This window comes from Nelumbo nucifera, chromosome 3, assembly GCF_055504915.1.
Source record: "Nelumbo nucifera cultivar China Antique chromosome 3, China Antique-T2T, whole genome shotgun sequence".
Lineage (NCBI taxonomy): Eukaryota > Viridiplantae > Streptophyta > Magnoliopsida > Proteales > Nelumbonaceae > Nelumbo > Nelumbo nucifera.
The window spans coordinates 80,636,379-80,648,863 of record NC_142651.1 but is presented as its reverse complement, the minus strand read 5'-3'; the positions used below and the strand labels follow the sequence as shown (position 1 = coordinate 80,648,863).

The 12,485-nt window shown below is 38.7% G+C and overlaps 2 protein-coding genes across 2 annotated transcripts; both read left to right on the top strand.

Moving 5' to 3' along the window:
- The first annotated feature begins 723 nt into the window (after positions 1-723).
- On the top strand, positions 724-8,831 carry LOC104589468 (Di-glucose binding protein with Kinesin motor domain-containing protein). The gene is made up of 18 exons (XM_010247813.3): positions 724-938; positions 1,040-1,120; positions 1,268-1,348; positions 1,470-2,248; positions 2,325-2,493; positions 2,601-2,668; positions 2,756-2,975; positions 3,053-3,129; positions 3,217-3,316; positions 3,403-3,510; positions 3,585-3,761; positions 4,169-4,454; positions 5,378-5,539; positions 6,130-6,345; positions 6,470-6,507; positions 6,917-7,080; positions 7,192-7,317; positions 7,737-8,831. Exons 1-18 carry the CDS (start codon positions 872-874, stop codon positions 8,568-8,570), a joined length of 3,753 nt encoding a protein of 1,250 aa, XP_010246115.1. The 5' UTR covers positions 724-871; the 3' UTR covers positions 8,571-8,831.
- Positions 8,832-9,386: 555 nt separating this feature from the next.
- LOC104589467 (pentatricopeptide repeat-containing protein At4g19191, mitochondrial-like) lies at positions 9,387-12,173 on the top strand. The gene has a single exon (XM_010247812.3). It carries the CDS (start codon positions 9,636-9,638, stop codon positions 11,847-11,849), a length of 2,214 nt encoding a protein of 737 aa, XP_010246114.2. The 5' UTR covers positions 9,387-9,635; the 3' UTR covers positions 11,850-12,173.
- Positions 12,174-12,485: the final 312 nt, after the last annotated feature.

The following is a 12,485-nucleotide window of genomic DNA, read 5'->3' as shown; positions in this document are numbered from 1 at the left end:
TTAATAGTTTTTCATTGAAGAGACGAGAGAGCTAGGATGACTTCGAAGGCACCACACAAACCCTAGTAGAACAACTTGTAACAAAGATGCAGCTGCTACAATAAATAAACTTTCATTTTGGGCCCCCACCCCACCGGCTCTAATTTGTTCACAATATTGAGCCTTATTTTAGTCTAAGTTGCCACGTCTATATTTCAGGAAGCCACCATATCTCATATCCCACATTAGAAAACACCCATCCATGGCTGTTGACCTTTCCTATAGATCTTATATCCCACATCCCTAGATCTTATGATGGTTAAGTTATCTTTTGTGGGACCCATTGAAAATGTTGGTACTGGATTAGGCCTATTGCTTCACACGTGGCAAGTTGTGGAACTAGACCCTAGACCCTAGTTTTTGCTTTCATTTATGAAATACATGAAAATTTAAAAATCCACTCCAAACAAAAGGGGGTTTGATTTTAAAATTCGAAACATGGACAGAGAGATAGATAGGGTGGTCACAAGATCAGGGTGAAGGTTTCATTCCCACTTCCCTCCATGGCAGGACAATTTTGAGAGTGAAGCCCAGAGGTGCTGGAACCAAGCCAGACTCTTTTTTAAGCTTTTTTAAAATTTAATCAAATGGGCCGGGTTGGGAACTTGGGACAATTCAAATTTCAAAACCCAACGTTCCAGTCCACCAACATAACGGCTGAATGAATTGTTTCCGAACGAAATTAACGGCATTTCAAAGGAAACTTTCTCCTCAGTTCTCATCTCTCTCTCTCTCTCTCTCTCCCCCCCCGCTAAAAGATTCAAAAGCTTTCCTTTTCCCTTTTTTTTTTGTTCAGTCAAATAATCGCCTTTAGTGATTGCTCTCTTTATCAATGGAAGATCTATGGAAGGACCCTGTTCTACTCACAGATGTTTCTTGGCAAAAGCAGAGTTCTGACTGTAAGATATCTTCGGTTTCTTCTTCAGTCTCATTTCGTATGGCTAAAATTATCTATTTGCCTTGTGGGTTCTTTGTTTGTCTGACTTGCTTTACTGGGCAGCCGCTTCACGGCTAGAACGGAGGAGCTTTGAAGCTACAGAAATGGCAGATCATGATGGCTTCTGTCTTAACATGATCGACGGTAATGTCTTGGGTTTCTATTCTTTTCCATGATCTTTTCTTTCTAATGATCTGGTTCTAAAACACTTCTTATTACAAGAATTCTTGGAACCAACGAATTTTTTGCTTAAGTTTTATCTTTGATATGGTCTTGAACTTCTCTGAGCAGATGTTTATTGGGAAAAACAAAACTCAGAAACACTTGAGACTGGAATTTCCAGCGACAGGCATCCTTTTGAAGCTATTGACGGTAAAGGAAGAATAAAAACAAGTGATCTTTCCGGTCTTTCCTGCGAGAAACGATCAGAGCTTAATATTTCTATCTGGGTTTTCTTTCTGAAGATTTGTTTATTTGGATCTTTGTTTTCCAGGTCGCTCACTGTTGGGATTTTCACTGACATCTCCGGATTTGGTTATCTGTGCTGGCTCGCCAGATATACCCAGCAACGTTGGATTCAATGAGACACCAAAACACCTAAAAACCGCAGGCCGGGGGAATACTAGAGCCTTCATTGAACTTTCTCTTGAGGAAGGTATTCACGGGTCTGAAACTAAGGGGGTTCAAGGGAACCAAGCTACAACGTCAGCTTTGTTTCCAGAGGTGCAAACCTCAGTAGGAGACGTGTTTGATGACACACCAGAACACCTAAAGAATGCAAACCGGAGGAATATGAGAACCTCCATGGAGCTCTCTCTAGGAGATGGCATTAATGGGTCAGAAACTGAGGGGGTTCAAGAGAACCAAGCTACAATGTCAGATTTATTTCCAGAGGTGCAAACCTCAGAAGGAGACGTGCTTGCTGAAGCTTCCCTCGAGCTTCCAGTGTCATCCACAGCCCAAGACAACAGTTCCATTCCGGTGCTAAGCATAAATGCAGGAGGAATAGACCAGACTGTTACTTCTGCTGGGGTTGACTTCCTAGAGGACAGTTTTTTCACAGGCGGAGATGTTATTAGAACAGAAAGGAAAATCGCAGAAGACGATGAATTTCTTTCACTGTACCAAACTGCTCGATTTGGGAACTTCTCGTACAACTTTCAAATGCTGGATGTTGGGAATTATCTTGTCGACCTGCATTTTGCAGAGATCATATTCACAGATGGCCCACCAGGGATGAGAATATTCGATGTCTTTATACAGGAAGAGAAGGTGAGAATGTTCTTCAATGTATAGTCACATGGTCTAGAAAGTAGTTACTGATCACGTTTGTCCCATTCTCTTGCAGGTTCTCTCTTTTATAGACATTTATGCTCAGGTGGGTGCATGTAAGCCTCTGGTTGTATCTGATCTTAAAGCTTTTGTTAGTGGCAAAGAGGGTTTATCTATTAGATTTGAAGGAGTAATAGGAAGTGCAACTGTGTGCGGCATTTCAATAAGGAAAGATCCTTTGGCAGGTAAGTTGGAATTTAGTAAGCTTCAGATATCTGAGGTTTCAGAAAATGACAAGAAATGCAAATCTTCTCAATTTCTAACAATACCTAAATTGCAACTGCTGTAATAGGCTTCAGAAATGCAGAGTTTCTCAAAGATAAAGAAGTTTTTCCAACGGAAGAGTGTAAACTACTGGAGGTAATTCTCAATTCTAAGATTGTTCAAGTAGCATACCAAAGTGTTAATTTTCATTTCTTTGCTTTCCTCCCTTTCTATACCCTACAGGGTGAATGTAACAGTTGTAACTGTGAAGCTCAAGGAGAGATGTGGAAGCTGAGAAGGGATTATGAGTTGAAAAATAAGGAGCTAATGGATACAAAACAAGCTTTGAAGGAGTCCAAATGGGAATATGAACTCAAGAGCAAAGAATGCCAAGAAGCTTGGTTGTCTCTTCAGGAGCTCCAAAATGAGCTTATGCGCAAGTCCATGCATGTTGGATCTTTAGGTAGGAAAATTCCTATGGGATGGCACAGCTCTAAGTTTCTTTGACACAATATCTTGATGATCTTCCTTCCTCTACAGCTTTTGCTATTGAAGGGCAAGTGAAAGAGAAGAGCCGGTGGTTCTCAGCCCTCAGAGAGTTGACCAAGAAATTTAAGGTACCAGAAGTTCTATTCATACAACTAGAATGTTTGTTTTCTGAGTCAAATGGGGCTTTAGACTGACTGAGGAAATTCAACTAACAGATCCTGAAAATAGAGCATATCAAGCTATCAGAGGAAGCATTGGAATATAAAAAGTGCCTAGCAGATATGACCCAAATGACCAGCACTGTTCAATTTGCAAGTAAATTGAATCCCATCTAATCTAAGATTGCAAATTTTCAAATCATTCCTTGGCTTCTTTTTTACTCCTTCCTGCATTGTGCATAGTGAGTCAACACATGGATTTGGAAAGGGAACACCGGGATTTGAAGTGTAAATTCATTGAAGGGACCAAGGAACGGAAGGAGCTTTACAACAAGGTCCTAGAAGTAAAAGGTTAGTGAAGTGTTTTTAGTGTCATAGACTAGCTTTAAATTGCCCAGGAACTCAAAGCTTTCCTTTTATTGCAGGGAATATAAGAGTCTTCTGCAGATGCAGGCCTCTGAGCACAGAAGAAATTGCTACAGGAGCATCAATGACAATTGATTTTGAATCAGCTAAAGATGGTGAACTTACAGTCAAGGTGAATGGTGTAGCCAAGAAGGTCTTCAAGTTTGACTCTGTCTTCAGCCCACAAGCAGGACAAGGTAATTGATAAAAGAAGCTATCTCATAGTAGAAAGACATGTCTTTGTTATCCACTGTAGAGGTGGTAATGAACTAGTGATACTATTATCATTAGCTTTACTAGACATGCAAATGAGAGCTAATGTCTTACATAATAATACATTATGAAGCACAACCCCACTCTACCAAGCCCTTTTTCCTTCACAGTCACTATAATCAAATTATAATCTTTGCCACAAGTTTCCTTCACTCTACCATGCCCTTTTTGCTCTGGTTGATTATTGGTGCATGCACTCAGATATGCAGCATCTTAAAAGGTTTTTATTGTTTATTGTTATAATTCCATATGATCTATTCAGTGCCCCCTTCCCCAATTCTGTTGACTCATCCAAGTAAGCTAAATATCCTTTTTTTGCCTACATGAGTAGCTGATGTATTTGAAGAAACAGCCCCCTTGGCAACATCAGTCTTGGATGGATACAATGTCTGCATATTTGCTTATGGTCAGACAGGAACTGGGAAAACATTTACAATGGAGGGAACAGAAGAAGCACGTGGAGTCAACTACAGGACCCTTGAAGAGTTGTTTCGCATTATAAAGGATCGGCAGGCACTATTCCAATATGAAGTTTCTGTAAGTGTCTTAGAGGTCTATAATGAGCAAATACGAGATTTGCTTGTGCCTGGACCTCAGCCAGGAATAGCAGCAAAGAGGTAAAAACAAGGAGGAAATATCTAAACTTTTGCTTTTAGAGTTACTGTTTAAGGTATTTTCATCAGATAGATGTTTTCAGTAGGAAAATGATCTAAAACCTCCCTCAACTTTTAGATACCTCCATTCCTCGATGGAACCTGCCATCAGAACATTTTCTAAATCAGATGCATTTTCTGTTATTTCTGTCTGGTTCATAACTGAAGTAGGAAACTTGATCCAGAAATAATTCTAAACGAGAAGAATGACCTTAACCCATATAACATCATCTCATCTAGTTTTAATGTGACAAAATATTGACCAACCACCCTCTCTCTCTCTCTCTCTCTCCCAAAATAGAACTAATATTCTAGATCATTTATCTTTAAGGGTCATGGAACTCACACTGTTTGATTTATTTGAAGGAAACACAATATCTGTCCATAGGTATGCCAAAATCTAAACATCAAACCAATAGTGTATCTGGTTTCAATGATCTAAACATTGATCAGATCCATCATTTGGTGCTGTTTTTGTCATTTGCTGCAAAACAGCCATTACTGAGGGGTCATTACTAGGTATAGTGGCAAAATCTTGAAATGGCAAAGGCATGAGAACACAGGTTTGAGTCTGATAGAATTCGTGCACTTTTTTATACGAGGATAAACAATGGATTGGTAGAATGGTAATTTTGCATTTTCTGTTTATGTTTTGATAGAATTCGTGCACTTCTTTATTTTTTTTATCAGCAAAAAGATTTTATTAATTAATTAATAAAATTCTATTACTTATCAAAAAAAGGAGTCCTTGGAAGTATTTAAAAAAGTCAGGGGAATATTTAGAGAATGTAAAAGTCAAGGGAGGTTTAAGATAATTTCCCTTTTCAATTATTGTAAATATTGTCAACAAAAGCATGAATTGCAGTATCCATTTATTGGCACTGTAGGCTTGAAATAAGGCAAGTTGCAGAAGGCATCCATCATGTTCCAGGACTTGTTGAAGCCAATGTAAACAACATGAACGAAGTTTGGGAAGTTCTAAAGACAGGCAGCAATGCTCGGGCTGTTGGCTCAACTAATTCAAATGAGCACAGCAGCCGATCACACTGGTATATTCTCTTCTATGGGCCAGATCAGTTTTCACTCACCCAATATTCTTTAGCAGTGAAAGCTCAATTTCATACATCATGGAAAGAGGAAATTCTTATAGAATATAGACATGTTATTTCTATTAGCTTATACCTTAAGGAGGGTAATTGCTTGATGCAATACAGTTAGTCATTTTTTCTTATTGATTAGGTAATTTGTTTATATATTGGGCAAGGGTGATTGATCAAAGATTCTCCATAACATCTGCATGTGCCACTAATAGTGACTAATATCTGTAGGAGTTTTCTCACCAATTGGATCAACATTGTTTGGAGATTATCAATAATAATGTTTTCCTCTTGAGATTAAGGGTTTGGGAGTTTGCATTTCAATTTTCTGGGTGGTTATTGTTTTTGTTTTAAAATTTATTATTCAATGATTTCTGTTCAGACAAAATGAAAGTAGGGGTTTTTCTTACACTTGATTTCTTCTTTTTTTTTGTTTGATTTTAAAAAAGGGATTTTACCAACTTATCCTTATGTTAACTCTGTGAAGTGGACTATAAATTTTAGGCATATTATACTAAAGTCTAAAGTTTGGTTCTCTACAGCATTCATTGTGTGATGGTGAAGGGGGAGAACCTGATGAATGGAGAATGCACAAGAAGCAAATTGTGGCTTGTTGATCTAGCTGGAAGTGAAAGAATAGCTAAGGCGGATGTTCAAGGAGACCGCCTAAAGGAGACTCAAAACATCAATAGATCTCTTTCCGCACTTGGAGATGTGATATCTGCACTTGCAACCAAAAGCCCACATATACCTTTCAGGTTCTGAAAATAAATGAAGTTTGATTCATCTAATCATTCCTCTGATTGTTCTTTGTGCATTTTAAGTCAGATAGTTCTTTATATGGGACATTTTTAGTTGACTTGTTTTCTAAACATTTTGCAGGAACTCCAAGCTAACCCACTTGCTTCAAGACTCTCTAGGTATTATTTTTTATTCTATTTTGAGGACTAATAAGAACATGGTGGCTGGATGATAATACCATTTTCCATCTATATACCAAGGGGGGATAGGAAGAACCACTGCCCATCCTGGATCAACCATATGGTGTCTGCATCTAAAAAACCTCCCATGCAACCCCTTACCACGAAAGAAAGGGCTTCAAAGGTGTGCAGGTCAAGGAAAAATAAATTGTTTTTTTTTTATAGTCAGATAGGGCATAAGGGGCAGGTAAATGAAAAGTGTGAGAAAGGTGAAAAAACTTATTTATCGGAGTGGTTATTGTGCATCAAAGGTGGGAAGACATTTTCCCATCTCCTTTGCTGTCACTTGATTACTATTGTTATTTCTCCCCCTCCTCAATTCCATCTAAATCTGGCATTAATTCTACAGGAGGAGATTCAAAGACACTAATGTTTGTACAGATAAGTCCTAATGAGAATGACCTCAGTGAGACTCTCTGCTCACTTAACTTTGCAAGTAGAGTAAGAGGAGTAGAATTGGGTCCAGCCAAGAAGCAATTAGACAGCAGTGAGCTTTCAAAATACAAACAAATGGTATGAAATTGAACCATTAAAGTATTGCAATGTACATAGGACTAAGTCTAACTGTTAACTCCATTTTATCTGTTTTTTTACTATTTTTAACAGTTCTGCTATGTTTATTAGGTCGAAAAGGCAAAACAAGAAATGAAGAGCAAAGAAGGGTACATAAAGAAGATGGAGGAGACCATTCATAGTCTGGACTTGAAGATGAAAACAAGAGATCTAAACAACAAGAGTCTGCAAGAAAAGGTATGACCAGAATTTCTTTGTAGAGCCTTGGCAATATGAGATGAGGCTCACATGTTGTAAAAATGTAGATTTTCTAAAAGAGCTCTTAAATCTAGTAGAGAATTTATATTTCATTATTGAACCTTTTATTATTTAATTTTTTTATTTATAATGGAGTTAAGTCCCACCTAGTTTCACAGTTATCTCTTCTACAATTTAATTTGATAATTTTCCTCCCATTGGGGAGGCTGCCAATTAAACGTATTCCTTGAAATCACTTTTTTTGCACAAGAATTTAATGACTGTTCAGTAACTACTCTGAAAGATTCCTACAGTCAAGATTGACAAATAGGATGGCATGTCTTTGCAGTGAAACACAATTTCTCCACCTGCAGGGACAATACCAATAAAGCATTCTCACAAGCTGCTCCTTTGTGCAGGTGAAAGAATTGGAATCCCAACTTTTAGTGGAAAGAAGATTGGCGAGACAACATGTGGATACTAAAATAGCAGAGCAGCAACAACAACAGCAAGGAGACCACCACCTTGGCTTGGTGAAGCCCCTACTGGCAACCCGACCATTCAACCAGAAGAATGTGAATGAGCTTCCATCTTTTGCATTTGGAAAAGATGGAACAAATCTCATAAAACCACTAATAGAGAACAACAATATTAAACCCCAAACATCTCCTTTAACTGATACATTTCTCAAGTACAACAGTATGTCAGACAAAGAAAACAAACCTGAGATATCTGAGCAACTGCTATTACCGCGAAGGACTGGGAGAGCCTCCTTGTGCCCAACTGCACAAAAGATTCCAGTGGTCTCTACTCCAAGACGCAATTCACTAATTCCATTACCCACTGGACAAAACTTGGCCTCATTGCCACCATCATTACTACCAGTTCCACCACCCCAAGTTGAAACCATCAAGGAAACGGAAGCATGTGAAGGTGACTGCTTGGAACAGACACCACATAGTCCCAAACCACAGAAGAAAGGTAGTGGCACTAAGAAGCTAAGCAGCATATTGAGACGAAGTGTTCAGAAGAAGATTTACATAAAATCCCCTCTGCAGCAGCATATCAGAAGGGCTGGAGTAAATGGAGGAATGGAGAAATTGCGAGTATCAATTGGAGGTAGGGGAAGGATGGCACATAGAGTGTTGCTTAGCAATGTTCCCAGGGGTCCTAAGGAAGTGCAGCAGAAGCAGAACCAGAAAGAAAAGGAGAGAGGGTGGAATCTAGGGACAACTGGAAGAACTGTTCTATAATTTTTCTTCCTTGTACACTTGGGTGGAGTAAACTTATTTTTACACAGTGCCTTGAAGGCTTGACCTATAAATTCTTGTAATTAAGCAGTTCTTAGATTTATTTTGTATAGATTTCTATTTTGCATTATAGAAATATAAGGCTTGGAGTTTACATCAAACTGGGTAATTGATAATAGCTGAATGCTTTATATTTCCCTACCTAGAATGTTAACTAGCTTCCAATACCAAAGAAAAGAGGCTGAAGAATGTTTTTCCTATCAATATTAATTCCTTTTCAGTTCCCAATATCTGGGATAATTTTCGGTTCCAAAAGTCCGACACTGTAATCTCTTAATGTTGATTAAAGAATTGGCTGATGTTTAAAGTGTTTCACCAGCCTAGGCATAGAAGCACACCTCTATGAGCATTCTCTTTTAATTTTTCTTCCTTATGAAACAAGAAAAACTTCTAAACCATGCTTTTCTTTTTTTTTTTCCTTTTTTCTTTTTCTTTTCTGGAGATCCTAAACAGGTATCTTTGCATTTTAAGGTATGAAATTTTGTAGAAAGTGCATACCTGCTAGTGTGAGAATGCCTGAAATTGATTTATGATTTATGGAGTCTACAGTAGTTTCCAGGAGACACTTGATAACAAAAGTAAAAGAAAACCCCATAATTCTCTGGATGATATTTGAGCTTTGTGACCGTAGAAGGCAGAGAAACGTTAGACATGAAAATGTTAGAATCAGTTGAATAATGGCTGCCCATACATGATTTTATTCTGAAAATGTTGGGGAATCAGACCAGATCTCCTACCAAGAGAGCTCTAACTTTGGCATAATTTTATTCTGTTTCTCCCTTTCAGCCTCTAGAACATATTGAATTCTGAAAGCGACTTGAAGCAAATTTTATATTTTATTAACATGCAATGCTACCAGGCAGCCCAGCCATGGCAACCGTGCTACAGACACCACGAAACTCGTTAGAATTTCTCTTTTAAGGTTTAACGTGCTCCAGCGTGTCTGTAGCGCGTTGCAAGACAAGCTCCTCAAATATTACATAAAAACACATACCACCATCCAGTTCAATGAAAACGATTGAAGGTGCTTGGCATCTGAGTAAATGTGCTGTGGGTGGTAACATGCTACTACGCTCTCCACAGTCAAGAAATCTCTTCAGTCACTTCCCATCCAAGTTCAGTCATCTTGGGGCTTCCCGAGCCCAACTCAGTTCCTTGTCTTCTCTTTTAGATAACTGCAACAAAACGGAGTTCCTTCAACAAATTCATGCCAGGTTTATCCATTACGGCCTACACCAAAACTCGACACTCTCGGCCAAACTCATCGACAGCTATGCTAATCTCGGACGCCTAGACTTGTCCGAACTAGTCTTTAGCTTTGTAAACGACCCAAATGCACTTCTCTATAATACAATTCTCAGAAATCTTTCCAGCTTCGGGAAATGCGAGAAAACCCTTCTGCTCTACCAAGAAATGGTTATGAAATCCATGTACCCAGATGAGTTCACTTACCCATTTGTTCTTAAGACTTGTTCATGTGTCTTTGATGTTGAAAATGGAAAGAAAATCCACTGTCATGTGGTTAAACTGGGTTTTGATTCCGATGCTACGGTTCATGCCGCTCTGATTGATATGTACGAGAATTTTGGTGAAATTGAGGATGCAGAAGTGATTGGTAGAATGCCCATCAAGAATTTGGCTTACTGGAACTCATTCATTGCTGGGTCTTATCAAAATGGCTGTCCCCATGAGAGTTTTCGGATTTTTAAGAAAATGAGATTGCAAGGAGTGGAATTCGATTCGGCTACGCTAGTTAACCTGTTGAGATCATGTGTTGATTTGAACTCGTTGGAAACGGGTAGACAGGTTCACCTTTTGATTGCCTTGAGTAATCTAGGGGAGGATTTATCTGTGAACACTGCACTACTGACCATGTATTGTAAATTGGGCAATCTAGAAACTGCGAGATCATTATTTGACAGAATGCCTGAGAAGGATTCTGTTGTATGGAACTTGATGATCTCAGCGTATTCCCGAAATGGATATCCACAAGAAGCACTCAAGCTTTTAATTGAGATGGGAAGATCAGGTGTGAGGGCTGATCTATTCACCGCCATTGCTGTTGTTCCTTCAGTTGCTGAGTTGAAATCTCTCTGCCATGGTAAACAGATTCATGCCAACGTGATTAGAAATGGTTCAGATTACCAAATATCTGTTCATAATTCATTGATTGAGATGTATAGCAAATGTGGCAACTTGGAAGCAGCTTGCAAGATCTTTGATGCAGTGGCGAATAAGACTGTTGTTTCATGGAGTTCCATGATAAAGGGATATGTGAGCCATGATCTATCACATGATGCATTATTCCTCTTCACCAAAATGAAGATGGAAGGAGTGAGTCCTGATGCAATTACATTAATTAACATCGTGCCTGCTTGTGTGAATATAGGAGCATTAGAAACACTTAAATACTTTCATGGGTACTCTATCAAAAGAGGTCTAAACATTATAATCTCTGTTGCTACAGCATTTCTCATCAGCTATGCAAAATGTGGGTGTATAGAGATAGCACAAAAGCTCTTTGATGAAGGGGAAATTGACTGTAAGGATATAGTATCATGGAATTCTATGATCAGTGCATATTCCAAGCATGGGAATTGGTCCCAATGCTTAGAACTGTACAACCAGATGAAAGGTTTGAAGCTGAAACCAGATAGAGTAACCTTTCTTGGGCTGTTGACAGCTTGTGTTAATTCAGGCTATGTGAAAGAGGGCTGGGAATGTTTCCAGGAGATGACAAAGATATATGGTTGCCAACCAAATCAAGAACACTATGCATGTATGGTAGATCTTTTAGGGCGTGCAGGACATATAAATGAAGCTGTAGATCTTATAAGAACAATGCCAATTGAACCAGATGCACGAGTATGGGGACCATTGTTGAGTGCTTGCAAAATGCACTCTGAGACTAGGCTTGCAGAGTTTGCTGCTGAGAAGCTTATCTCCATGGAGCCTAAAAATGCTGGGAACTACATTTTACTGTCCAACATATATGCTGCAGCAGGAAAATGGGATGGTGTTGCTAGGATGAGATGCATCCTCAGAGATAAAGGTTTGAAAAAGACCCCCGGTAGTAGCTGGCTAGAGATAAATGGAAATGTGCATGAGTTTCGTGTTGCAGATAGATCTCATCCCAAGTCAGAGGAGATTTATAATATATTAAGAAATCTAGAATTGGAGATCAAAGAGGATGGATACATTAACTCAGAACAACCAGCTTAGAAGCCAGTTCTCTGTGTTTGTTCAATCCATTTTTCCCGTGGTTTTGTATATAGAGGGTTTCTGCAGGGTTTTTATTGCTCTAGCCTCTGGAACTGGAGGTTTAACCTTATTTTAAGTTGGCTGGGATCTTAATTTTACAGGATTTCAAGTTGAAGCATGAAGACTATGAGAGCACAAACGACTTCAGCTTGCATAGCTTCCATAAGAATCTCTTATTGTTGATTATTTAACAATTTCAAAACAAGCATTCACTTCTAAACAGAACGATTGTGTACTTTTTCTCCAAAAAGAAATCTCAGAAGTATCTTTCTGGTTTTCTTTTTCTTTCCGAAGGCATCAACTCTGAACTCTGGTGATAACCAGCCACTTCTTCTGACATTACTTGGCAAGAGAAGAGTTGCAAAAACAGGATCACCTGTGAGCCGAACCTATGAATTTTAGCCAAAGCTTCTGACAATTCTGAACTACTTCTCTAAGAAGATACCATCTTGGGTTATCACTTTTCTTTTTTCCCCTTCTTTTATTTCTCATTATGATTTTCTTTTCTGGTGATCTCATTTTAGCAAGCTTCTCTTGACAGATTTATTGGCAGAAACAGAGATTGGGAACACAAAGAACTGGTAAACAACGTTCTAA

Coding starts and splice junctions, on each gene's coding strand:
- LOC104589468 (XM_010247813.3), top strand. CDS start 872: ATGGAAGATCTATGGAAGGACCCTGTTCTACTCACAGATGTTTCTTGG. Junction 2,669..2,755: donor AAGAGTGTAAACTACTGGAG/GTAATTCTCAAT, acceptor TATACCCTACAG/GGTGAATGTAACAGTTGTAA. Junction 3,317..3,402: donor CAGCACTGTTCAATTTGCAA/GTAAATTGAATC, acceptor CATTGTGCATAG/TGAGTCAACACATGGATTTG.
- LOC104589467 (XM_010247812.3), top strand. CDS start 9,636: ATGAAAACGATTGAAGGTGCTTGGCATCTGAGTAAATGTGCTGTGGGT.